Below are 25,780 nucleotides of genomic sequence, written 5' to 3'. Positions count from 1 at the left end.
GAAAAGTAGAGAAGGAAAACATCTGTCTCTGGCAGCCTTGAGACATTTGAGGCAATTAGGGGACACATAAATGTGACACATTCTGGTTAATGGCTTTAAATTGTGAGAGGATAAGTACATAATTTCTACCTGACAGCAATGTACCATTCTCTCATGGCTTAAGTGTGTAAATTCTTTTCTAAAACCAAGCTCCTTTGCATTTATACATTTACTCTGAAACCTTGCATGGTCAATTAAATTGGGAGCTTAGTTTAATCTGTGTCTGAGATATTTGTTTATAACATAACTAATTATATTTACAAGTCATAATCGTGATCATAAAGCTATTCGGATCAATGACTAGTGCACAATATACTGTATATATATATATATATATATATATATGTATATATATATGTGTATATATATACTGTATATATGTGTATAGAGAGAGAGAGAGAGAGAGAGAGTATTCAAGTAATTTCGTACATGAAACATGAGACAAAAGAATAAGCATCATGTCATTGACTCATTTATTAGAAATAAGCAGAAAATCATGTGGAATAGACCAATACAATAGACAGACTATAGTCTACGATACAACAATCCTCTGGTTACCAATCTAACACCCTTTATTTCCTGCTTTCCTCAAACTACTATAAAACTCTTCTGAATGGTTGTGGGATTTTCTATCAGGAGGATGGAATATAGGCTGTAACATCATCTAGTCCAGAGCTCTCATTATCCAGATACTCTAGAATGATGTTGCCTCCGTTGTGCAGGGGACAGTCTGTGTGGGAAAGCAGCGACTGGAGGCTAGCGTCCATCTTAAAGGCTTCACCCGTCTCGGGGTGACACAAACGCAGTTTCTGTGCAGAGCATATAGATATGTTAATGCAAATTGTATTCAACAAACAATAAATGAATAGGCTAAACCTATGTAACAGTTCTAATCCTACAGAACAAAGTTTAATGTAGTTCTGTGTGGCTGACCTTAGCCGTGAGCACATTGTTGTTGTTCTTTAGACTGGCCTGAGATGCAGCAAAGTCCACTACTTTGCCGACACTCCATTTAGAGCAGAAGAACATGGGCAAACTAGAGTCTTTAGCCTCTTTGGGCAGAAACACCTGGAAATATGTCCGTTCTGTCTTCAGAGGACATCAGAAGAGGAATTTCTTATGAGATATTTGCTCATAAATAATGCAATGGAAGTTACATTTATAATATCAGTTTTGCTCTAATACCTGTGGCAGGCCTTTATCTCCTGACGCATGCATTTTTAGCTTCATCAGGGCAACTTTTGCAGCAGTTGCAGCGTTTTTCGCTCCTTTTCTACCTTTACTTGGTGGTGCATTCTTTTTTGACTCTGTTGGAAGTAAAGGTGAGATTATTTTTTGGCTTTCTAAGAATTCTTTGGCATCAAAAGCTCTTCAAAATGAGACTCTACTGCCCTCATGTGGACAAAAAGAGCAAGTTACATCATATGCAATCTAAATTACTTAAAGCCAATATGAAACAAGTGGCAAACCTAAATGTAAGTTTGCAGTCTACTGCTAAAAAAACTGACCCACTATCTTCTGCACCAGCTCCTGTGTTGCAGCCATGCGAGGCTTCGGGGTCTCCAGCTTCTCACACTTATGGTCATCCTGATGCCGATGTCTGAGACCAGAAAAAAACAGTCAGGTATGTAGAAGAGCACTGCATATTAGATTAGGACACACCACCTAAAACTCCAGCTGCTGTGATTATATACACAAAATAATAATATTTATTGTTTTTCCACTATAGTCCATTAGGGTGAGACTTTCAGCAAGTCAGTTTAAAGTAAAAAATGTAGGGTTATTAAAATGATGTTTGTAAGAGGTTTTGTACATGAGGCAGAAGTGTTTTTCACAGTGTGGACAGATGACAGGCAGCAACTCTTTCCCTTTGCAGTCCTCAAAGCTGCACGGATATGATGAGATTCCCTCAGACACAGAGATCTCTCTCTTCACTGTGACCTAAAAGAATCATCCATAATCATCAAAACAGTCACTCAGTGATTATATATATATATATATATTTTTTTTTTTTTACGGTCTTTAGTAAAACTGTCAGTAATCACCACCTGACATTTCTCACTCACCTCTGGACAAGAATGGGAGTCCCGGCTTCTGTGTTCCAAACTTTAACCAGTAGAGGAGATAAAATGTTACATTGAAAATAAAGTTATTGCAAATTGAAGTGTCTCAAATGCAATGGTAGCAACCAGCAAATGACTACCCTATTCGTGTAACATGGTATTATTTAAATTTTTGGTATGTATTCCAATACACATGGTAGGACCAAATTACTTTTTTCTGTTCAGGCATTTCCTTGTCGTAATTATTAATCTTGATGTTAACTTGTATTGTAATTGTGAGAGTTTTCAAAACCAACGCCACAAAATCTTACCAAAACACCCCAGAACAGCTGCTACAAACGAATGGTAGAAAATCTGCATTAAAACATAAAAAAAAATGGTTAAAATAATTCGTATGTTTATGAATACAAAAATAATTAGTATGAGAGCAGATGGCTGCTGCTGTGCTGCTGACTCACATCCCAGTGAAGTTAACACTATGTTTACAATGGCTATTTGTATAAATAAAGACCGTGGAAACCGAATTATTGATGTACTGGAATTTTTCAGCTGTTTGGATGACATTAATATAGAGCATACCTTTTTGTTTGCAAGATTTAATTTCACAATGTTTTCCAACGTCTAGTTCAGCCATGTTTAAATGACGTCACAAAATAATTTCAACATAAAAGTCTCTTTAAAAAAGTCTCAAATTATTTGATTTAATTCCATGTGTCGCCTATGTGCATGTGGTTGCTATTTTGTAAATACTATTTAATTGATTGTTCATCTAAATTTTAAAAAGTTCATACAGGTAAAATTCTTTCATCATTTACTCACCCTCATGCCACCTGTATGACTTTTTTTCTTCTTCTGTAGAACAGGACAGGAGAAATTCTGAAGAATGTACAGGCAGCTATTCATGGAAGCTTGTTTCCGCCATGGAATAAAAAATGTTAAAAGATAATTGCGACTTTTTATCTCACAATTGTGAGTTTACATCTCACAATTCTGAGAAATAATTGCTAGTTATAAAGTTCAATTCTGAGTAATTTTATATCTTACAATTTTGACTTTACAACACTTAATTGCGACTTTATATCATGCAATTCTGACTTTTTATCTCCCAGTTGTGTGTCATAAAGTCAGAATTGTGAGATGTAAACTCACAATTGTGAGGGAAAAAAGTCTGAATTGTAAGATAAAAAGTCGCAATTAGATTTTTAAATTTTTATTCTGGCAGAAACAAGATTATAAGAAATAACTTTCATAACACATTAATAATTTAATAACAATTTAATAACAATAATAATCGCTGGACAGAGAACGAAAATGGTCTCTGCGAACAGTGTGATTCATAAGCCAGTTTTGTCCACAATGTGATAGTCATTGCTTTTAGAAATGCATCCTTTCTATGCATCCTCTGATAAGAACAAGTTTGCTACTGAATAAGTACAAGGCAGGGCAAACACTGGAGTTACAGTATGTGACTGAAAAACTAAACCTAAACTAAAACGCTTCCTTGTTGCTTTGCTTCTCCTTCATCCAGTCACATGGAAACCGATCAAATTCCACCATTATGAATAAGTTATTAATTCTCTAAATGCACTGCAAGGAGGTGAGAAAGGAGGACAGAGGAAGCTTTTAGAGGACGCTTGAGTGAGGAAGGGACAGATGCATATCTACAAGTCCACTACATGATATCATATAGTCCACTACATGAGAAAGGAGGCCACAAACAGGAGTAGCAAACTCTGACATTGGTGTAAATGTGTGCTGGATGTCTGTGGAGTTGTCACATAAACAATTTCATACATGTTCATTTAACAAGGCCCTAACAGTATATTATAGGATTGAATGAGTGCACTATTGATCTCCATATGGTTTCCAACAAAATATCTTACTCAAAAATAGTGCACTATATCAGAGGTAACACTGCTGAAAAATACCCTTCTGAAAAATACAGCATGAATTTCATTTTAGTCCAGGCTGGTTTATGCTGCATGGTTAACTTATATAGTGCTGGTCTAGCCATAGGCACGCTGTTCTCAAGCAAAACTGAGCTGGTGTAGCTGGTCCACCAGCACTCCCGTTTCCCATGCTGGTCCCAGTGTAACCAGTCCTACTTGACCCTATCAGAGTGGGATTCAAACCGGGGTCTCCAGCGTGGGATGCGGGCCAAGGCTACGTTTATACGGAAACGATCTGAAGAGAAAACGCAAAAGTGATCACTTTTTATTCTGCATTTAGACGAGCGTAATGGGGGGGAAATCTGCGTGCATACAGTATGGTGACGCAAAAGTGTGTGAAATTCAATGTAGTATGCACTCCAGGCGGCTAGGTGGCAATGTGAAGCACTGATCGGTGCCTTCACTGTCTAGCAGACTTTTGCGTTTGTACTGTTTAGACGGGAACGTGACGGTGGAGCATTTTTAAGATTTCCACTCTGGAGGGTGGTTTCGCTTTTTTGCGTTTTTAAGCCCCAAAAACGCTGTCGCCGTCTAAACGAAAGGCACATCTGATAAAATATTTTTACGTTTTCACCCGCAAGCGTTCTCGTGTAAACAGGGCCTAACAAGGACACTAAAGACCACAGCCGCTGATGCATCTCTTGAGGCTAGGGGAGTGAAGTTTACACATAGACCTACGTTCATTTCACTCACCACCCTAAACCTCACTCCCATCCGGGTCAAAGGCACCAAATGTAACCAGTCCTACTCAACCCGTCCCGAGCGGGATTCAAAGTGGGGTCTCCGGCATGGGAGGTGGGTGCGCAGACAGGGACGCCAAAGACCGACTGCTAATGCACCTCTTGAGGTCAGGGGAGTGAGGTTTACATTACACCAACCAGAAAAATTATGCTTGTGACCAGCAATGCTGGATTTTTCAGCAGGATACAATAACAACATATTGTATTTATGCTTATGTTTTTATTCATTTCAATAATGACTGTTTATATTATATTATATTATATTATATTATATTATATTATATTATATTATATTATATTATATTATATTATATTATATTATATTATGTGGCTGATCTTAGCTGTAAGCACATTCTTCAGACTGACCTGAGATACATCTTAAACACTGAAAACAGGTCAAAGTCCCTCCAGAAACAACTGTTTTACACACGTCTTTACAACTATTTCAACTCTTTCTCTTTTGAGGAAATCAGCAATTCAGGGCTGTTGTGATTGTGTGTGTGTGTGTGTGTGTGTGTGTGTGTGTGTGTGTGTGTGTGTGTGTGTGTGTGTGTGTGTGAGAGAGAGAGAGAGAGAGAGAGAGAGAGAGAGAGAGAGAGAGAGAGAGAGAGAGAGAGAGAGAGAGAGAGAGAGAATCAGGAGGATCAGGAGGATCAGAAGGGAGTTTACAGCTGACCTCAGTGCATACAGACTTTCACTCCAAAACCTGTTTTGAATGTAATATTTGCTGAAATCCTAGAAAAACTGAAGAAAACGAGACTCCAAACTGCTGATTGTTACACTGGATCTGGAGATGTGGAGTGTGACGTCTGTACTGGGAGAAAATACAAGCTGTCAAATCCTGTCTGTGTGTCTGAACTCTTACTGTCAAAATCACCTGCAACAACATAAGAAGTTCTTCAGAAGTAAGAAACACAAATTGATTGATGCCACTGGACGACTACAAGAGATGATCTTCACAAAACATGATGAACAGCTAAAAATCTACTGACCAGTAGTGCATTTGTTATCTGTGTACAATGGATAAACACAATAAATTAATAAATTAATATTGACAGTGATTGAAAATGCTGGTTTCATTATTTAGTTACTCAAGTTTATGCTGTATAGCTAAAGTTTGTGGTTATCTGGTTTTCTAACAGAAGATTCTGAAAGAGACTCAGATAAGATATGATGAGAGAATCCAGGAGATAGAGAAGGAGCTTCAGGAGCTGAGACAGGCTGTGGACTCTCCTAAGTTTGAGTGGAACAACAGTTAAAGGTGCTCTAAGCGATGTTGGGTGACAACGTCACTTCTTGTTGACGTTCAAAGTATTGTCAAACAAATCGGAGGCTAGCTCGACCCTCCCTCCTCCTCATCCCGTCCCCTCCCCCTCCCTTCCGTGCTTCCTGAAACAGTCATGAACCATTTAGAAAAAACAAACTGGATTTACCCACCTGTCCAGCAAAAACAGAGCCACCTGAATGTCGGATTGGAAGCCCTTCTGCCGGCGGAGTTCTCGCCACCTTTTGAATGCTTTTCTGATGTAAATTCGGGACTTCGCGTTCCTTCTCCTTTTCCCTATTCGTTGTTATTTGTTCATCAGAACGTCGTCTCTTTGGTCGTGTGTTAGCCATATCAAAATTCTCAAGAATATACCATTTTAACGTTAGTCGTTGTTAGGACATCTCTCCTCTAGCTAACCTCCCTCTTCATGCTTCTCTCTTCTCCACTCCACACAACACCCCCCTTCATGTGCACGCGCACTAACCCCCCACTCCCAAATCATTCTTGTCGGTTATTGGCTGGAACACTGTTTGTTATGTTTTGTGGCCAAGGCTGGGCCAGTTTGTTTTTCTTGCCGTTTCTGGAGCCTGGGCTGTCTACAGAGACCGTGTTTTTTTTGTTTTTTTTTAAGTGTGTTCAGGGGACAGGCAGCTAGCGGATAGTGAGGAGATGTTTGCTGTATGTGACAAAAAATCTAGAGCAAGAAAAAAAAGGTTCTAGAGCACCTTTAACAGACAGAAGAGCAGTTTTAGACTGATAGTCTGATAGACATACTTTAGACTGATAGCAGCAGTATGAGGTGATTGTGATGTGTGTCCTAATAGCTAGGATGCAATTCATGAAAATTGGGCACTTCTGGAAAAGTTTTTTATTTTTGGCAGGGTGTTAGGTATAGGCCTAAGGTTTTCAAAAATCAATGGATACAAGTTGGGGTGGTCCCCCTAGTGGCAGTTATCCATAAAATCCAAATTGGCCCCCGCCGAAAAGATAAAAGGTTATATCTCAGCTTCCTTTAGTCTTAAATTGTTGTATAATGTAATTTTTTCTATTTTGTTTGATACAAGGTGTAACGGTGAGGCAAAGACGAAGCGGAGAGAGAACCCACATGCAAGCACTACTTTAATGAAACAAACAGGAAATCCAGGGCAAACAACCAAACTCAGGACAGGAACAAGGAACAGCTACATCTACAACGACCGACAAACATCAACTGAAGCACAGAGATTTAAATACACAGGCAAACAAGCTGAACAAGATAACAAGGGGGCGTGGCTAATAAGAAACACCTGGGGAGAGTAATCAACATAACGGGGAACTGCGATGGAGGGCCTGGAGACTGCGGCAGGACGGGGGGCCAGGGCGGAGCAGGCAGTTCAGGCGGCCAGGGTGGACCAGGCAGTTCGGGGGACCAGGGCGGAGCAGGCGACCAGGGCGTAGCAGGCGACCAGGGCGGGGCAGGCGGCCAGGGAGGAGACGACCCTTCAGGCGGCCAGGGAGGAGACGACCCTTCAGGCGGCCAGGGAGGAGACGACCCTTCAGGCGGCCAGGGTGGACCAGACAGTTCGGGGGACCAGGGTGGACCAGGCAGTTCGGGGGACCAGGGCGTAGCAGGCGACCAGGGCGGGGCAGGCGGCCAGGGAGGAGACGACCCTTCAGGCGGCCAGGGAGGAGACGACCTTTCAGGCGGCCAGGGAGGAGACGACCCTTCAGGCGGCCAGGGAGGAGACGACCCTTCAGGCGGCCAGGGAGGTGACGACCCTTCAGGCGGCCAGGGAGGAGACGACCCTTCAGGCGGCCAGGGAGGAGACGACCCTTCAGGCGGCCAGGGTGGACCAGACAGTTCGGGAGGCCATGGCAGTGCAGCCTCCATAGTCCTGTCAAGGGACACACTAACAGACACCGGCTCGGGAACAGGAACAGACACCGGCTCAGGAACAGGAACAGACACCGGCTCGGGAACAGGGACAGACACCGGCTCAGGGACAGACACCGTGGTGGCGGCCATCTTTGCTGAGGGCTCAGGTTCAGGCGTGGCGGCGGCCATCTCTGCTGAGGGTTCAGGCGTAGTGGTGGCCATCTCTGCTGAGGGCTCAGGCGACGGCCATCTTGTCCGGAGACACTGGCTCGGCGGCAGCCATCTTGTCCGGAGACACTGGCTCGGTGGACGTGACGTGAACAGTCTCTGGATCGGCGGATGTGACGTGAACAGTCTCTGGCTCAGCGGACGTGAAGTGAACAGTCTCTGGCTCGGCAGACGGGACGTGAACAGTCTCTGGCTCGGCAGACGGGACGTGAACAGTCTCTGGCTCGGCAGACGGGACGTGAACAGTTTCTTGTGTGGTTCGGTGGCCACGACGTGATGCGTAGGCTCGGCAGGACTGACGTGAAGTGCAGGCTCGGCAGGGCTGACGTGGAGCTCAGGCTCAGCAGGGAGAAACTCTGGCAGGGCGGTCTCGGCGGGACGAGACTCAGGCTGAACAGGCATGACGTGAATGACGTGATAATCAGGTATGACGTGAAGATACTCAGACTTGGCAGGCATGACGTGAAGAGCAGGCTGGACGGGCGTGACGTGAAGAACAGAGCTTATCCGAATGGCAATGTCAAGATATTGAGCTAGAGTGTAGTGAGGGGTGAAGAGTTCTCTTTTATGCAGGCACCATTCTGGTTTTTATCGATACCGGCCACTAGGGGGACCACCCCAACTTGTATCCATGGTTTTTTAAAAACCTTAGGCCCATACCCTGCCAAAAATCAAAAACTTTTCCAGAAGTGCCCAATCTTCATGATTTTTCACGTATTCCTTCCCAGCTATAACAGCACTGGGATCAGTGGAGGAAAGTGAGTGGATCTTTACTGAGCGGATCCGCTCCATTGGGAGAAGCCGCTCTGAGGTCACACAGCTGATCAGAGATCAGGAAGAGGCTGCGGTGAGTCAAGCTGAAGGACGCTTGAAGTGACAGAAGCAGGAGATTGATGATCTGAGGGGGAGAGACATTGAGCTGGAGCAGATTACACACACACACACACACACACACACACACACACATTCACATTCACACGATCACATCCATTTCCTGCAGGTAAAACAGATAGACAGTAAAGAAAGGCTCATCTGTTTGTGTTTTATAAACAGACTGGAGTATATAATGTGATTAATGTGTCCGTAAACTTTTTCTTTCTTTCTTTCTTTCTTTCTTTCTTTCTTTCTTTCTTTCTTTCTTTCTTTCTTTCTTTCTTTCTTTCTTTCTTTATTGCATGCATCATTTATTTTTTTATTTTTTTTCTGTTACATTACTGGCAATTACTTGAATATGAAAATCAGGATTATGCCTAAATTAGGCTATGAGAGAATGACTAAGACTGAAGTACAAACAAGTCACTATATATAAGTAACTCGAGTTACGTAATCTGATTACTTTTTTCAAGTAGTAAAAGGTAAAGTAGTAGTTTCCTAACTAGTAAAGTAACACATTAATTTTACATTTACAACCAAATATCTGAGTTACTTTTTCAAATTACTTTGTTCTCCCATGTATTGACTGACATTTCTCCTGTTCCCATGTTGAGAGAAATCTGTGAGCATGATGGTTATGTAGTTCTAGACTCAATTTAATATTCAACAGTATTATTGATCTGCCTGCATTGACACCATTATATGAGAACTGAACTGAATGGACATCACGGTTTTCTCCAGAGCGGCTATATATATATATATATATATATATAAATTAACTAAATTAATAACTTTTTTACAACAAAAAAACTTACTGAACCATCACTGAACTTATTTTGCTATTTTCTTATAGAAACAAACTTTGTTGCATTATTTTTCTGTTATCACTGTAAAGCTGCTTTGAAACAATCTGTATTGTAAAAAGTGCTATAAATAAAGGTGACTTGACCTGACTTGACTTAAATGTGATCTTGCATTTATTCATCTCACAAAAACAGATTCCGTATTCCTCAAAATGAATAAAAACAGTCAAATGCAAACTAATAATATTACGCAAACCTAAATATACTTTATACATTGCTGAAGTAAGAGTGTTGATTCATCTTTGTTCTCCTGTGTCCTATTCTTCTGCAATCCAGCATGGCAACACAGCTGAAAGGTTTGTTTGAGCTGCGCTCGCTATTATACAGGTGTGAGTTTGCATTTCCTTCAGTCTGAGGCTTATTCATTTCACTTTTGGGGTGAAAGGGCCTTTATATTTGGCAAAAATAGAACTTTTGTTTAAAACAAAAAACAAGCAAGGATAAAGTAATGCAAATGTTAACATAACACATTACTTTCCATAAAAAGTAACTAATGCAATTAGTTACATTTTTAGGGAGTAACGCAATATTGTATTGCATTACTTTTAAAAGTTACTTTACCCAAAACTGGTCACTTCGAATCAGTCACTTATCATTTGTGCTTGAGACAACATAATTAAAGCCATTGAATTAAACTTATATCACTGAATTAGAATCCCCCAACTCCACCAACATAATTTAGGTATCTTGCTACCAGACTCATCTTCGAAACATTAGTAGTCCCACTGGAGGGTTTAACTAAGCTTGAGTTGAAGTTGCTTCCTTGAGCCCATACACTGCGGACAGCAAGCCAAATATGTTTAACCTTATATGGAACTTGTGAATTATTGTATATTATTACAAATCTTTGGACAACTGTAGTCAGTAGTCTTTCAGTATTTCAGTATTCAGCTGACTAGCTTTGAATTTCAGTAGTAAAATTTTTCTGAATGAAGACAGTTAAATTCATTCATGGCAACACTATGTAAGATCACTTCTGGAAACCACTGAGATTAAGGTAACCTTCAAATCTTTTGCTATTTTAATAGGAAATATAAACTGTAAAACATTTAAGCAATATTTTGAGGAAGACATGATGGGACTTTATAATTTGAGTCTTTATGTGTTGGAAAATAACATTTCTGAAATAGCATATGTTCCTGTCCATTTAATGGTTAATGACTTAACAATGGAAGTTAAATATGAACGTAATTAAAATGTTCCATTTTTATAGATATTGTTTTTTGTCTAAATAAATGTGACAACCTGAAACTGTCGTTTTCATTAAATGTTCATTCAATGGCTATGAATATCAGAAAACTGACTCCATCTGGTTTATTTTGACTAGAAAAGTCTACTGTGTCATTCGACTTGATTACACCAGTTTTGAGTGCCGAATCGTCCAGTGAGGAAATCCTCAAAATAAAGGAATTATTATTTATACCTGACCAATGAAAGGCAATATTCGGTCTACCTTGCCTCGCCCATTGTGTGACTTCATTCTGTCGGCTAATTCTATTCAATGGGCGTGTCTTCAGAGACTATTGTGGATTTACGTGCGCACAGGTGTTGAATTTCAGGAAGGGTTACGTTGGTGTTTTGAATTGAATCTGAAAAGCAGACTGTCAAGAATTGCCACTTTCTCTCGCGATCCTTTTAAGAATTTAGATTTTAAGCTCGTTGGATCTTTAACTAGAATTACAAGCAACAGCCTACCTTTGGGAAAAAATGAGTAAAATTTCAAAGATTTTTAAAGTGAGCTCATCAAGCTCATCTAGCACCAGGCCCAGTTCTAGTTCTGGATCCAGTTCTAGATCTAAGCACCGGTCCCGGTCGGGTGCATCACCACAGGAGGCCATCAACAAACTGAGAGAGACAGAGGCAATGTTAACGAAAAAACAGCAATACCTGGAGAGCAGAATCGAGCAGGAGCTCGCCATTGCCAAAAAGAATGGAACAAAAAACAAGAGAGGTAACGTAACGTTATGTAGAATGGGACTTTCTACTTCTATAATCACTTTTTGATATGTGGTCTTTACATCATAAGATAGGTTTCTTCTGCAATTTTTATATTTGTGTAGGCTACCCTTGAAAGGTCATGGCAGCGATGGGAATTACATTTGGAACAAATTAGCTGCCTCGTTTGTAGTGATAACTGATATTTTGCGTAGCCTATCGTGAAATTAGGCATTGAACGATGCAAAATAAAATTATTGTGGTCACAAGTAATATATATATATATATATATATATATATATATATATATATATATATATATATATATATATATATACATATATACATATATATATATATATATATATATAAACATATATATATATATACATATATATATATATATATATATATATATATATATATATATATATATATATATATATATAATTTTTATTTTATTTTTTTTGGCGAAAATGACACAAGAGCTGTGACACCAGAAATGTGAAGGTTTAAAAAAAAAAAAGAATTCACAAAAGTGTTGGTTTATTCCACACTTCATTTAGATATGGAAGTTTTAAACATGTAATTCATATTTTTATGATGGATTTTCATAGTTTATTTTAAAAAGATTTATATACAGTACAGCACTTGAAAATTGCAATAATAATACAAAATCTCCAAGACATTTTGTTTTACTCTTTCTGTATTAAACTAAATGATTAAGAGAAAACTGTTGCCTGTTGGTTACATAATTTGCCATTGAAAGTGTAACAACACCCCACTGAAACATGTCTATAAAACATGGCTTTTGTTTATGTGGAGTGACACCCAGCTGTTGATCCTAGAACAGGCATCTGGACACGCCTCATTTACAGTTGTCAACTTGTGCATTACCACGAGCATGGCGTTTACACCCAGGCATCACAGGTGGAGTCAGGTGTACAGAGTACCTGAAAAGTAATCATACTTGAGTAAACGTACAGATACCTTACAGCTAAAATGACTCCATTACAAGTTACATGTCCCCAGTTTCAATACGACTTTAGTAAAAACGCCTTAGGCCTGGTTTAACAGACAGGGCTCAGATTAAGCCAGGATTAGGCATTAGTTCAATAAGGACACTTAAGTAGCTTTTATAAACATATCTTAAAAACATTACTGGTGTGCATCTTAAGTCAAAACAATGCCACTGACATATTTTAAGATACCAGTGCAAGTTGCTTTCAGGTAAAACAGCTCAAGCATGCATTTTAGTCTGGGACTAGTTTAAGCTTTGTCTGTGAAACCGGGGGTTAGAGTAGGCCTATCTGATTTTAAGTATTTTACTTGTCCTGAATGTATGCTCAAAGATGCACTGGTCCGTTGTCCCCAAGACACATTATTCCAGTGAAAAACAAGAAACAGCTGATTTTTTAGGAGAGCAATCATGTGTTGGTGTGGCGCAATGGATAAGACACATGCCTTTGGTGTGAGAGACCCGGGTTCGAATCCACTGTGAGACACCAATGTGTCCCTGAGCAAGACACTTAACCCCTAGTTGCTCCAGAGGCGTGCGACCTCTGACATATATAGCAATTGTAAGTCGCTTTGGATAAAAGCGTCAGCTAAATGAATAAATGTAAATGTAAATGTGTTTATTTTCTTAAACAAAAATACCGAACACCTCAAAATTGCAATAAATCAAGGTCGACAAAAAGCCTCTTAAACACTACAAACTATAACAAACACTCAAGTTTAAGTTGAGCTCAAGTGTTCAAAATAGGTATAGTAAACCAATATCCTTCAAAAAGGTTGCTTCAATATAATGGATAAATAAAATAATGTTAAGTAAAATGAAATAGTCAAAGCCTACTTGCACTTGACGTGCTGGTTTCGGCCTCATCTTATATGAAACGCCTGTGATTCAGCAACTACCTGGTAATGTACTCGCATTCATGTAAAGTAGCCTTGATGACAAGTTTTGGTAAGTATGGGAAAAGCGCACAAGTTAGTACCTTCAATGCCTTATAGATGGTGATATCGCTACTTTATAGCAGAAATAAACTGCAAAATGTAATGAGTAATACAAATATACTGTAGTAAAGAGTACATTTACTTATTCAAACCTGTAGTAAAAGTTGTGAATATCTTTGATACTCTGTAAAGCCTCAAAGTAACCAAAAAGATACTTAAGTACAGTAACTAATTACATTTGCTCAAATACTTTGAGCATTCATTTTAAAGATTAAAAAATGTCTATAATTCAAGTTCCTTGTCCTGTGAAGTCAAACTAATTTAACTTTCTTCTTCACTTGTCTTAGATCACCTTCTATGAGCTTATGTGATCTTTAATTTACAAAATTTATAAAAGTAAACCTACAAGTAATTTTGTGTGTAAAATATTATCCATTCTTTCTAAAAAAAAAAAAAAAAATCCTTAAACAAATGTCTTCCAATTTTTCTTCATACAGGTATACAGCTTAAACAGAGGCACATTGTATTCAAAATGCTAGTATGCTACATAAAATGCAGTTGATCACGTTCAGTATGATTAAAGGGATACTTCACCGATTAGCATTAAGCTTTGTATCAGTAGAAACCCGGTAGAATTTTCGAATGACTGTGTTTCCCTCCCTCATGTCCCCCTGAGACGAGAGATTTCTGTATTGTGTGTCTTGAAAAAAACCCTCCAATGACGCAAAAATCTTCATTTAGCGTCATCGGAGGCTTTTTTGGCCAGTGGCGAGAGACTACAGCCAGTAGTTGGAGCTAGTTCCGCATGTTTTCAACCCGCCCATAGGGGGTGGGATCTCATGATAAAATGGCGTCTTTTCAGTTTTGAGTCAACTAGTAGCCTAGTTGTATCATTTCTTCCGATACTGCCCTCAACCGGTAGGCGTGGTTTGGGAGTGGCCTCATAGGGCAGCGAAGCAAGTGCATTCTGGGAGTTGTTGTCTTTCATCCACATGAGCCAAAAATAAATTTTCTGGCTTTTCTCAGTCTAGAAGGCACCAACTTCTAAAATAATTTCACATTTCTACTACATAAATGACCCAATTTAAATACACATTCATCTTTCCAGCGGTGAAATATCCTTTAACAGCATTAATCCCTAAAAATGAGGGAAAATATCATTTGAATTAAGTATTTGACTTCTTCAGTAAAATATTTGATGATTTTGACCACAATAAAAAATCTTTTTCCTCAGCTGCACTTCAGGCTCTTAAGAGGAAGAAACGTTTCGAGCAACAGCTGACTCAGATCGACGGGACCCTGTCCACTATTGAGTTCCAGCGAGAGGCTCTTGAGAATGCCACCACAAACACAGAGGTTCTGAAGAACATGGGTTACGCAGCTAAAGCCATCAAAGGGGTTCACCAGAACATGTGCGTTTCATCATTTGCTGCATTCACGCTATGTCGTAATTACCGTAATTTCGAGATGCCAACACGTGACGTTCTACTCAGAGCTGTTCACTTCCTTGGACTGGGAATTATGCATTTCTATGGCAATACTATCAATGCCTAAATTAATCTGCAGTGGTCAGGTGGTACAGCAATCACGTGGTACAAGTAGGAGCAATCTGAAAATTTGTAATTACAAGCTCTTCAATGCTTTTTACAAGTTGAAATTTCATAATTATGGTAATTACGACAGTGTGAAGGCACCTATTGCTGTACTTTACGCTCAGTTATTCACAAAAAAAACAAATCATTGCTTATTACATGGTTCTCAGGAATACTTGATTTTGATTGATCAACACTACAAAACTACAGATGTCTGTAGTAATATATTTTGTATAATGCTGATAAATGACTGTTGCATACATCTTCATATGTACCAGTTGAACAGTTGTTAGCAAATGTCATCAAATAATCAGTCATTCTGTTTATCTCACTTTCAGAGATCTGGATAACATTGACTCCCTCATGCAGGACATTACAGAACAACAGGAAGTAGCTCAGGAGATCAGTGATGCCATCTCAAAACCTTTTGGTGATCAGTTTGATGAGGTACATATTACAAATAGGGATGTTCGACTCAAACTCCCAAACCGAACCATAGAAGTCGACAGAATCGACTCCTCTCCTCCATTTGCTTCACATCAAATCAGGGTCAGGAATAATACAAGATTGCAGTCCTTTTTTACACACTAAATCATATTTTTTTTCCCCAACTCAAAGCCTTAAAGGGGTCATATAATGCCATTTTTGTACAAGCTAATATGATTCTTTATGGTCTAAATTAAAAGTTTGTAATATACTTTAATTAAAAATTCTCATTAGTATTGTAAGAAAACACTCATTTTACCTGGTCAAAAACAGCTCTGTTTTCAGCACGCCGTTTAAGTGCATGTGTCTTTAAATGATAATGAGCTTTGCTCACCCCGCCCCTCTGTTCTGTGCGTACACCGTTTGTATTAATAACACAATAACCATAACGCGTTGTTCGTTATAAACGTGGGATTATGAATTATATTGAGAACGTCGTACATAGAAAACATGCCGTAATGTACCCTGAGTGTAAACAGCCGCATTCATCGTGAAGCGTGCAGCAAGCGATTTGCAAAGATTAATATAAATATTAATATAAAGGTTAATAAAATGTTACACTCACTTCAGTTCTTCTGGAGGTGCAGCAGGAACACGAATAGTTGGTACCGATCCTTTTTTCAGGAGTAGCTTCTTAGCAAAACTAGCTTTATACTGACCTCGTTTGTAAAGCAGTCTGGTGTGTGAAATGATTCGCGCAAACATGAAAGCATTGACGTTGATTGTGGGGAATATTCCCTTCGAAAACAAACTCAGCCACTGCGTCTTCAGCGGTTTGGATTTAGGAACATCAAAATGACTGCTGTGTTCCTTATTACACCCAAGTTGAAGAACAGAACACCACAATCGCTTAGACGCCATTCTGCTCATAGACAGTGCTCCAGCGTATCAACAATGACCGTGCCGGTCCGCGCGGACTATGATTGACAGCTCGCTCACGAGCGAGGGCGGGTCTGTGTTGAAACGCTGCTGTCAATCAACAATCGTGGGAGGGGCGTCGATTTTGTGACGTCACAAAATCGAACGGCTTGATTTGAGATGGGGGAAAACATATAAGAAGATAAAAAAAAAAAAACACTGGATGGATTTTTATCATTTTATGATGGTTGTGTACAGGCACTGCCAACACACATTTCAGTACAATCAACTTGAAAAAGTGCATGTACCATTATATGACCCCTTTAAATTACCCTTATTAAAACAACACACTTTTAGCGTGACCATCCAAACTAATCCAATTTAGCGATGCCATTACCTTGAAATGATGAGTAGCCTATCAACATCATTACCCAGTTGTTGCCAATGCCTAATTTTACAGAGGTAAAAGGCACAAGAAACAGCCGTGGTCAAATACTATGTCGGAATCATATAAATGAGTAAGGTATATTGTATACTTTAATGAATTCATCTCATTATAACGGTGAAGTGATGTTGCTAAGCACCCATGATCATCTATTGTCTTAAAGGGGCCATCGGATGCCCATTTTCCTCAAGTTGGTATGATTCTTTAGGGTGTTCATGTAAAGTTTGTAATATACTTTGGTTAAAATTCCTCAATGGTTGTGTAAAACAACACCCTTTTTACCTCCTCAAAAACAAAAACTGCTCACCCCACCCCTCTCTTCCATGGGGGGTGTCGAATGACTGAGGGCAAAAATATGCTAATACGGGACAGTCCGTCAGTGGTCGTGGGCGGAGCATAAGCATTATGACATCATAGTGCTCAGAAAATCCAAACGGCCTGATTATTGAGTGTTTAGACTTTTTGAGGATAAAAAAAGAAAGGAGTGAATGGATTTTTTTCATTGTATGGTGGTTGTGTCCACACACTGCAAAGACCATTGCAAACACCATTTAAAAGTGAATTTTGCATCTGATGACCCCTTAAAAAATCTGGACATTTTCAGAGACAGGAGAAGAGATAATCTGATGATTACTGTGTAAAGAATTTTCCTTGCTCAACAGAACATGAAGTTTTAGTCCAACCCAAGCCGGTCTGAGAAAGCAGAAGTTGTTAAATATACACGATTATTTCACCACAGGGTGTCAGTGCTCGTTTAAACTAGTGGCCACGATGCTAAAGTGCCTGTGAGACCTGATGAATAAGATCAGTATGGACATTTATTTATTTTAATTAAAAAATTTGAATCACCATTCTAATGTACATGTATATGCCCAAAATGCTTAATTAATATTCAAGGTAGTTGACTGTCATCCTCTAGATTAGTTAAATATTTATCGCTACATTTATTTAAGGCACATTCATTCTTTCAAATATTTGAAAAGGCTGGAATAAGAGCACCAGTGCACAATTTTTAATTTTATTTAATTTTTTATCAGTCAAATTCATTAAAAAATGTAAACTCAACATATATGATCAGTAAGATAAAAACACTGTTATGAGAAGACGAGCTCTAGACTGCTGGGGAAATATATTTATTTATAATTCAGAATGCACAGTTGGAAAGAAAATATATTTATAGGAACATTTCAGCAGTTTCAAGATAATTTGTTAAAACAAAACATGATTCATTGTTTTAATCAATTGACAGCCTTCAGTTTATGATGTGTTCTGTACTCATTTTTATATTTTTACAGGATGAATTGTTGGCAGAACTGGCAGAGTTGGAACAGGAAGAACATGAAGAAAGTATGAAGAATATGGGCAGATTACCAAGTGCACCAACCACCAAACTGCCTAGCACAAGACCAAGCCGCAATGCAAGTAAGTGTGCAATGACACCCACACATTCAGTATCTACACTTTTAAAATTTGGCAAAAGACCAGTCAGGCCCATACAGTCTGTGCTTCATTGAAATGTCTGTTATTTCACTCTTTCAGCCTCCAAGAAGAGAGTGGAGGATGATCATGATATGAAGAGGTTGGCTGCCTGGGCTTCATAAGCAGCAGTGCATAACAAATGCTCTTTCTTCTTTCTACTTTACATTCACTTTCACTTTTAGCTCTACATCCTGCAAAGAATTGCAAGAGCTTTTTGTAAGAAAAAAAAAAGAATGAAAAAAGTAAAGAAATCAGGCTTAACATTTGTATATTGTATTAAAACTAATTATTTTGTTATGTGTTGATGTTTAAGATGAAGGATTACTTTGCTGGAAACCTGGTGTAAATAGTAGCAATTTATGATTAAAGGATATTAAACTGTTAATTTTTAATTAAATGTAAAATACTGAGGGTTGGATGAAAATAAACATTAAATATGAAATGTATTGCTTATCAAATACATAATTTAAGAGTGATTTTATAATGTTTTATTCCATATTATTAAGTCTTGGTTTTGACACACATTTGCATTACAGTTACTACAAGTATGCCTACCTATATTCCAAAACGGTAGTTATGTCAAAAAATATCTGCTTGGCAGTTCAATTAAATATCTTGCGGATAAGACGAAAATGTTTCTAGTAATTATAGTTGGCTGAGCATCTGCAAATGTAGTTAGTAACATGAATAGATAGTTCAGCCGATGATTTTTCTAAACTAACACAATACAGTAAGACAAAGTACCATAGTAAAAGTAGTTACCATAGTAGTTAAACAACTCAATACATATAAAAACACAAACCAACAAATTCCCACCTGTGAAAGGTAATCCAATTTCTTTGGAAATTTATAATCGTAGATTTTACAACCAGAAGCTGAGCAATGTTGTGGCATGATTCTTGTGAGTGACGACACGTAGACCGTTCCAAGATGGCGGGCGCGCAGACGTGTCTGGAGCGGTCAAAATTGTATCCTACGTATACATTTCTATGGTCTGAACCCTTGCGCTCTCTAAATGCTAGACGCCTCCCACTAGTGATGAGAAGTCTGGCTCGTTCTGAATCGGTTCTTTTGAATCATCTTTTAATTACGCGATTAAATACACAGTAAAACCATTTTAGTCACATTGTTTATTACGTTTTAATTAACAAGAGTGTTTATTGTAATGCCATGTGTGCCAGTTCAGTTCGGCCATGATTAAGCTCATAAAACTAAAGTAATTTTATTTTAAACAAATTGAAAGAAATACTGCCATTTCCATCTCTGTGTTGAAAAGATGTGTGTTGATAACAGTAACACATTCAAGGCACACGCATATTTACATATTTTGTTCATAACATCTCGAGAAAACTGATGAACGGTTTGACCAAGAACCGCGAACTATGGTTGAACCGATTCATTGAAAAGATCCGAATCAAAAGACTTGTTCACGAATATTAGAGATCTCCCTCCCGCGCCCTTCAAGAAGCAAGCAGGAAATCGTTATTTTTCTCCCGGATTACTGACACGACTAAAGTTACAAACACGGCATCGTCATGAGCTCAAACAGACCAAATTCAACTGGTAAGTTGTTTTAAAATATACTGTTGAACAATGCTTATTATAACGCAACACTCATACTTTAATTTTGGCTTTGTGCGCACTAATGTAGCCGGTGTGTATGTTTCGGGCGAATGTGACACGTCTCACTGTTTCCGCTGCCCATTCAGACAGGTATGACGCTCACAGGTGAACTAAAGTCACAACAGACCCTCGCACATGACGAAAAACATGTGAAAAGTAGTTACATGTGAAAGGAGTTATTCTTTATCAACGAATATGCTATATTAAAGAGTAATTTGTTGTGACTTATACACATAAACACCATTTAGTCCGTTTAGTTATTTCGATGAAATACTGTATACAAGTTACAAACAATATCTAAAAAGCGAGTTTTTATAGGAATAAGTGTTTTGCTTTAATATTAATGTTGCTTGGCAGTTTAAGTGAATATTAAGGTCTTGGTCATCTATTTCCTCCTTGCTCAAGCCTGAAGGAGAAACTAGATGTCATAACATATTTCAGATAAGAACATCCTGTTTTTTTCAGAGTTTACATCACTGGGAAAATCCATTCTGGGCAATGCTTTTTTGACGTTATGTGTTTTCCCAGTTATCATTATATCCAAAAGTTTTTCAATATATTATACATAAGGATTAAAATATTAAGCAAACCTACATTGGCGTTCAGAAGATGGGGTCAGTAAGTAAAATAATAATAATAATAATAATAATAAATATTTATTATTAGTTCATTAAAGAATCCTGAAAAATATGACTAATATGACTTTTATAATGAAAATAAATTATTGAGCACCAAATCATCATTAGATTAGAATGATTTTTGAAGGATCATCTCACACTGAAGACTGGAGTAATTGCTGCTGACAAATTCAGCTTTGTCATCACAGGAATAAATATATATTAAAAGTGAAAACAGTTATTTTAAATTGCAATAATATTTCACAATATAGCCTAATTGTCTTTACTTTATTTCTGAAGTAATTGCAGCCTTGGTGAGTATGAGACTTCTTTCAACAACATTAAAACATCTTACCCACTACAAACTCATAAAATTATGAAAGCTTGTTTCGCCATTGAATAAAAAATAAAAAGGTAATTTTGACTTTTTATCTCCCAATTATGACTTTTTTTCCCCTCACAATTATGACATTTCTCGCAATTGCGAGTTTAGTAAATACCTTTTAATTGATAGTTCATCTGAATTTAAAAAAAGTTCATACAGGTAAAATTCTTTCATCATTTACTCACCCTCATACCTGTATGACTTTTTTTCTTCTTCTGTAGAACACGACAGGAGAGAATAGTCTTACCGACCCCTAATTTTCCAGGGTGCCATTTTTGACCCTCGTAATAATAATAATGTATTGGTACCCTACAGCTGATGACCAACTCGACCCTGAGGAAGAGAAGCGGTTGGCGGCAGCCGCCCGTGAGGCTAACCGTCTCCCTGAGCTCCGTCTGATCCTGCTGGGCTGGAGATGGCCGGGGAAAAGCCTAACCGGCAACACCATCCTGGGGCGTGAAGAGTTTCGTCTGGAGCGTGCCGCCGAATTCAGCGTGAAGCGCGAAACCGAGGTGGATCGGCGCAAAGTAACAGTAATAGACACTCCTGGCTGGTTTTCATCCCAGACCACACCGGCAGACTATCAGCAGGAGATGGTCCGAAGTGTAAGTATGTGCACACCTGGACCCCACGCATTCCTGCTGGTCATACCGGTGGGCATGTTCACCGAAACGGACCGGGCTCGTATAGAGGAGAATTTGGCGCTGTTCGGAGAGGACGTGTGGAAGCACACCTTGGTGGTCTTCACCTGGGCAGAGATTTTGAAGGACAAGTCCATAGAAAGGCATATACGAAGGGAAGGTCGTGACCTTCAGTGGGTGGTGGACAAGTGTAAGAAGAGGTACCACGTCATCAATAACTATATTTTTGGCGAGCACCCGCAGCTGCCTCAGCTGATGGAGAAGGTTGAGAAGATTGTAGCTGAAGAAGGTGGTTACTTCATCCTGAAGGCAGATGCAACTAAAACACAAAGTCAAACTCAGAGTCTGAACACCAGTTCAGTAAAAGAGAACAGGGAGCTTGGCGCTAGACCCAAACAGAACGGCTCCTGCAACTCGCTGCGGGCCATGGACGTGGATCCTCCACAGAGTGAGTGCATGTCATAGCATATAATACACAATAGCATTCACAGTGCTGTTCTGTCTATTATTGCATACACTGTTTACTTCTCCTTTGTTCTAATTAAAGCTTGAATTTATCAAGCTTACATCATGTCATAGTGTCACGCTGTTGTCGAAAATTGGTAGCATATGGTGTCATAGTGTTTTTTGCATGATACAGCATAGCAGTTGAATGATGTCATTTCTTTGTTTTTCTATCTCTGCAGGTTTGGTTGGAGGAGTGAGTGACTGATGCTGTGTGAACAGTTCCAGTACTTCTGTATTCATTACCTCAATTCCACTGCACCTAATAGTGCCTAAATTATTAGTCATACCCACATATCAGTCCACCAGTCCAAGCAGCTTCAGGTAGTAGGGTTTATAGGAAGCAATTGTCCCTGTAGCTTATTCTTCTCAACCTAGATATATAACGGATAAGACGCAGCGCAAATAACTATCATCAAAAGACAAATTTGTGCTAGTAAATCAGTTGTACAATACTGATTAAAAGTATATCACTACTATAGTTACACACTGACTCAATCACCCATGTCCTTTTAAACTATTATACGTGATGCAGAGAAAATTGAGGTACAGTAATGGTGTCTAGTAGAACAGAAACACTCCACACTCATAAATTATTTGCACTTAATTGCTGGTAAAGTGCCTCAACGAATGCACTAATAGTTATCAGAGATTGGAGTCTAGTCATTATAATATAGCATGGGTTAGTTACATTGGTGACAGTTATTATGGATTTATTAATGGTCAAAAACCAATGTTACGGTTTCCATTTTATTTCACATCATAGCTGTTGTTTTAGGTGTTTTAGATGCAGTACGTCCCCAATCCTTATCAAAAGTATATTTATGGATGTTTTATAATGATATTATTTTATAATAATATCATTATTGCTGTTTTATTATTTGAGTGTATATTGAATATTTTCATCACCCTGAAGTTACTGATTGTTTTAGGATTGCTGTGATACTTTCTAAAAAAAAATATATATATTTCGGATTTTTTTTTTTTTTTTACATTCTGTCGATTAAATGTCTTTACAAATGGTTTCCTCCTGAAACTGTTGCTGCTTAACTGTTTTGTTATAAGCACTATGAATGAATTTCATCACTGTTTTAATTTTGGAATATATGAGTTCTTATGGTGCTTGATTGACTTCTATTAATTGATTTACATGAATGCATTCCTTTTTTAGATCTGTTGACATTTCTGACAACCATTAAAATGTCCTTAATTCCCAGACGTCTGTGTGACCTTTTCTTATCATGAGGATTTAATGCTTCCCTGCAGTCAAATACTTTATGGTTCACTTTTGACTTCAACAGATGTTACCAAATTATTCCTTTTTTATATATTTTGAATTCATATTGTTATTACTATTGTGGTTGTTTTTTTAATGATAATAAAAATATATCCTTCAACTGGGTCCATTTTGACCTGGAAGAGGTACATACAAATCTTTTAAAAATCCATAGTTGTTAGTATGAATATTAAACTTTGTAAGTTTGTTAAGACTGTCCTGTCAAAATACACATTTATTTTTTCAGATTTAACAATTTAAACTTGCGTTCAGGTCCATTTTGACCCGAAAGTGAACTGTGGCTTTACACATCAAAGTTGGCTGCTGCTGCTTCTTTTCTTTTTTCTTTTCTTTTTTTATATTAGTTAGATTTGTCTCAAATTACTTATATAAAATACATTTACCCTCTTTCCTACACTCGCGCGCACACATTTTTTTCCTTCCCACTGGGGCTGCATTTTGTTTATAAACATGCTCATCCATGCACACACAATAATTCTGAAAAAAAAAGACAAAAAACAAATTAATGTGATTGTAGAACAAAAGTTCAAAAGTCCACATTTCACTTTTGCTACCACCTATTAATAACCCATTGGGTAAAAAGGAGATTCAAGTTGGTTTTACCATTTTTCTTTTGTATGTTATTTTTTTTAAAGTAAAATTAATATATTTTGTTTGAAAACATTTAGAAAATATAGATGTTTTGTTAGAAAATAATATGTAGGTTTCATAAATTTAGACTGTTTTGAGCATTCATGAGATATAAGTTCTAAAAGAATTTAATTACATTCATACTGGCAATTCTCATTTTATATTTTCTTATAAATTTCATCTAATGATATATACAATTTCGGTAGCTTAACACTTTAGTTAACATGAACTAATAATGAACTGCACTTCTACATGATTTATTCATCTTTGTTAATGTTAATTTCATCATTTACTTATACATTATTCAAATCAAAAGTTGTATTTGTCAACATTAGTTAATGCTCTGAGAACTAACATGAACAAACAATGAACAGCTGTATATTTTATTAACTAATGTTAACAAAGATTAAAAATACTGTTACAAATGTATTGCTCATGGTTAGTTCATGTTAGTAAATACATTAATGTTAACAGATGAAACCTTATTGTTAAGTGTTACCAAGATTTCTTCTTTTTTTGCATCACACTGTTTATGCTATATTTCTTGAAAAAAATTTACATTTCAAAGAATTTAAAAAAATAATAATTAATAAAAATGTGGTAAATTAAGTAATTAGCAGGTAAGACATGGTGACATTCAACTTTTGTGCATTCACTCATTAATGAGAAGTTACTGATTAAAATACAAGATGGAATTGAATTAAAAAAGTAATATCGTTATGACTGTTTGAACAGCTTTTAAACTGTTTTACAGGTTCAATGGGCTCTTTTATTATTTTCAAAATGACTTATTTTGTATAACTGTTTCCATCATCTTACATCACAGAAATTGAGTCAGTAAGGAACATAAATGTTTTTTTTTTTTTTTTTTTTTTTTTTTATCTTTACCGCTTATAACCACAAGGTGGTGATATTAATTATCAAAATGTTGTCAAGGATTTTTACTGTCATGATCTATAATCACAGAAAGGACTTCTGGTTATTAATAGTATTTTATTCTACATTTATCTGAATATAATCTGCAACATTAAAATGGTTAAGAGCAAAGTTAATAAATACAGAACATAAAATAATATGTCAGTAAAAACAAAGAGGACAAAATACTCAGTCTTCCCTTCAGATTTTGTGTGTATTGTGACAGTTGCCATATGCTGTAAACAAAGATCAGTTATAAACTAGACCTGTAGAACAGCAAGACAAATCTATAGTCCATTAGGACCTCTAAAATTACAGAAACATTTTCCAGTCCACTGTAGATCAAAAAATCAATGCATAAGCACTCTAGCCATAACTCTCTGCAGTGTATTGATTAGCCACAATCTCAGCATTGTTTGATGGGGATAGCAGTTTTTTTGTAATTATTGTGGACATCATGGATAAGTGGATAGGAAGATGAAAACAACGGAAGTTGTTTAGCTATGGACAAGGTATCATTGGGCTACTTAAAAGTTAAAA

At 37.7% G+C, this 25,780-nt stretch overlaps 3 protein-coding genes across 3 annotated transcripts; 2 read left to right on the top strand and 1 right to left on the bottom strand.

The window, feature by feature from the left end:
* Positions 1–498: 498 nt before the first annotated feature.
* On the bottom strand, positions 499–2,748 carry zfand1 (zinc finger, AN1-type domain 1). The gene is made up of 8 exons (XM_084399293.1): positions 2,682–2,748; positions 2,414–2,456; positions 2,106–2,145; positions 1,853–1,980; positions 1,548–1,639; positions 1,225–1,346; positions 973–1,128; positions 499–848 (listed from the first exon to the last, which is right to left on the bottom strand). Exons 1-8 carry the CDS (start codon positions 2,734–2,736, stop codon positions 672–674), a joined length of 813 nt encoding a protein of 270 aa, XP_084255419.1. The 5' UTR covers positions 2,737–2,748; the 3' UTR covers positions 499–671.
* Positions 2,749–11,322: 8,574 nt separating this feature from the next.
* chmp4c (charged multivesicular body protein 4C) lies at positions 11,323–19,340 on the top strand. Its single transcript, XM_084398971.1, has 5 exons — positions 11,323–11,828; positions 15,003–15,180; positions 15,699–15,807; positions 18,445–18,571; positions 18,689–19,340. Exons 1-5 carry the CDS (start codon positions 11,585–11,587, stop codon positions 18,748–18,750), a joined length of 720 nt encoding a protein of 239 aa, XP_084255097.1. The 5' UTR covers positions 11,323–11,584; the 3' UTR covers positions 18,751–19,340.
* Positions 19,341–20,058: 718 nt separating this feature from the next.
* gimap4 (GTPase IMAP family member 4) lies at positions 20,059–23,614 on the top strand. Its single transcript, XM_084398970.1, has 3 exons — positions 20,059–20,191; positions 21,569–22,342; positions 22,581–23,614. Exons 1-3 carry the CDS (start codon positions 20,164–20,166, stop codon positions 22,604–22,606), a joined length of 828 nt encoding a protein of 275 aa, XP_084255096.1. The 5' UTR covers positions 20,059–20,163; the 3' UTR covers positions 22,607–23,614.
* The last annotated feature ends 2,166 nt before the right edge of the window (positions 23,615–25,780 follow it).

Source organism: Rutilus rutilus (genome assembly GCF_951802725.1).
Source record: "Rutilus rutilus genome assembly, chromosome: 24".
Lineage (NCBI taxonomy): Eukaryota > Metazoa > Chordata > Actinopteri > Cypriniformes > Leuciscidae > Rutilus > Rutilus rutilus.
This window is presented reverse-complemented; position numbering and strand designations above follow the sequence as displayed.

Excerpts from the sequence above, each read along its gene's own strand:
- zfand1 (XM_084399293.1), bottom strand. The coding sequence starts at position 2,736 with ATGGCTGAACTAGACGTTGGAAAACATTGTGAAATTAAATCTTGCAAA. Across the intron at positions 2,457-2,681 it reads TAAATCTTGCAAACAAAAAG|ATTTTCTACCATTCGTTTGT; the intron begins GTATGCTCTATA and ends GTTTTAATGCAG. Across the intron at positions 849-972 it reads ACAATGTGCTCACGGCTAAG|AAACTGCGTTTGTGTCACCC; the intron begins GTCAGCCACACA and ends TGCTCTGCACAG.
- chmp4c (XM_084398971.1), top strand. The coding sequence starts at position 11,585 with ATGAGTAAAATTTCAAAGATTTTTAAAGTGAGCTCATCAAGCTCATCT. Across the intron at positions 11,829-15,002 it reads TGGAACAAAAAACAAGAGAG|CTGCACTTCAGGCTCTTAAG; the intron begins GTAACGTAACGT and ends CTTTTTCCTCAG. Across the intron at positions 15,181-15,698 it reads AAAGGGGTTCACCAGAACAT|AGATCTGGATAACATTGACT; the intron begins GTGCGTTTCATC and ends TCTCACTTTCAG.
- gimap4 (XM_084398970.1), top strand. The coding sequence starts at position 20,164 with ATGAGCTCAAACAGACCAAATTCAACTG. Across the intron at positions 20,192-21,568 it reads AAACAGACCAAATTCAACTG|CTGATGACCAACTCGACCCT; the intron begins GTAAGTTGTTTT and ends GGTACCCTACAG. Across the intron at positions 22,343-22,580 it reads GGACGTGGATCCTCCACAGA|GTTTGGTTGGAGGAGTGAGT; the intron begins GTGAGTGCATGT and ends CTATCTCTGCAG.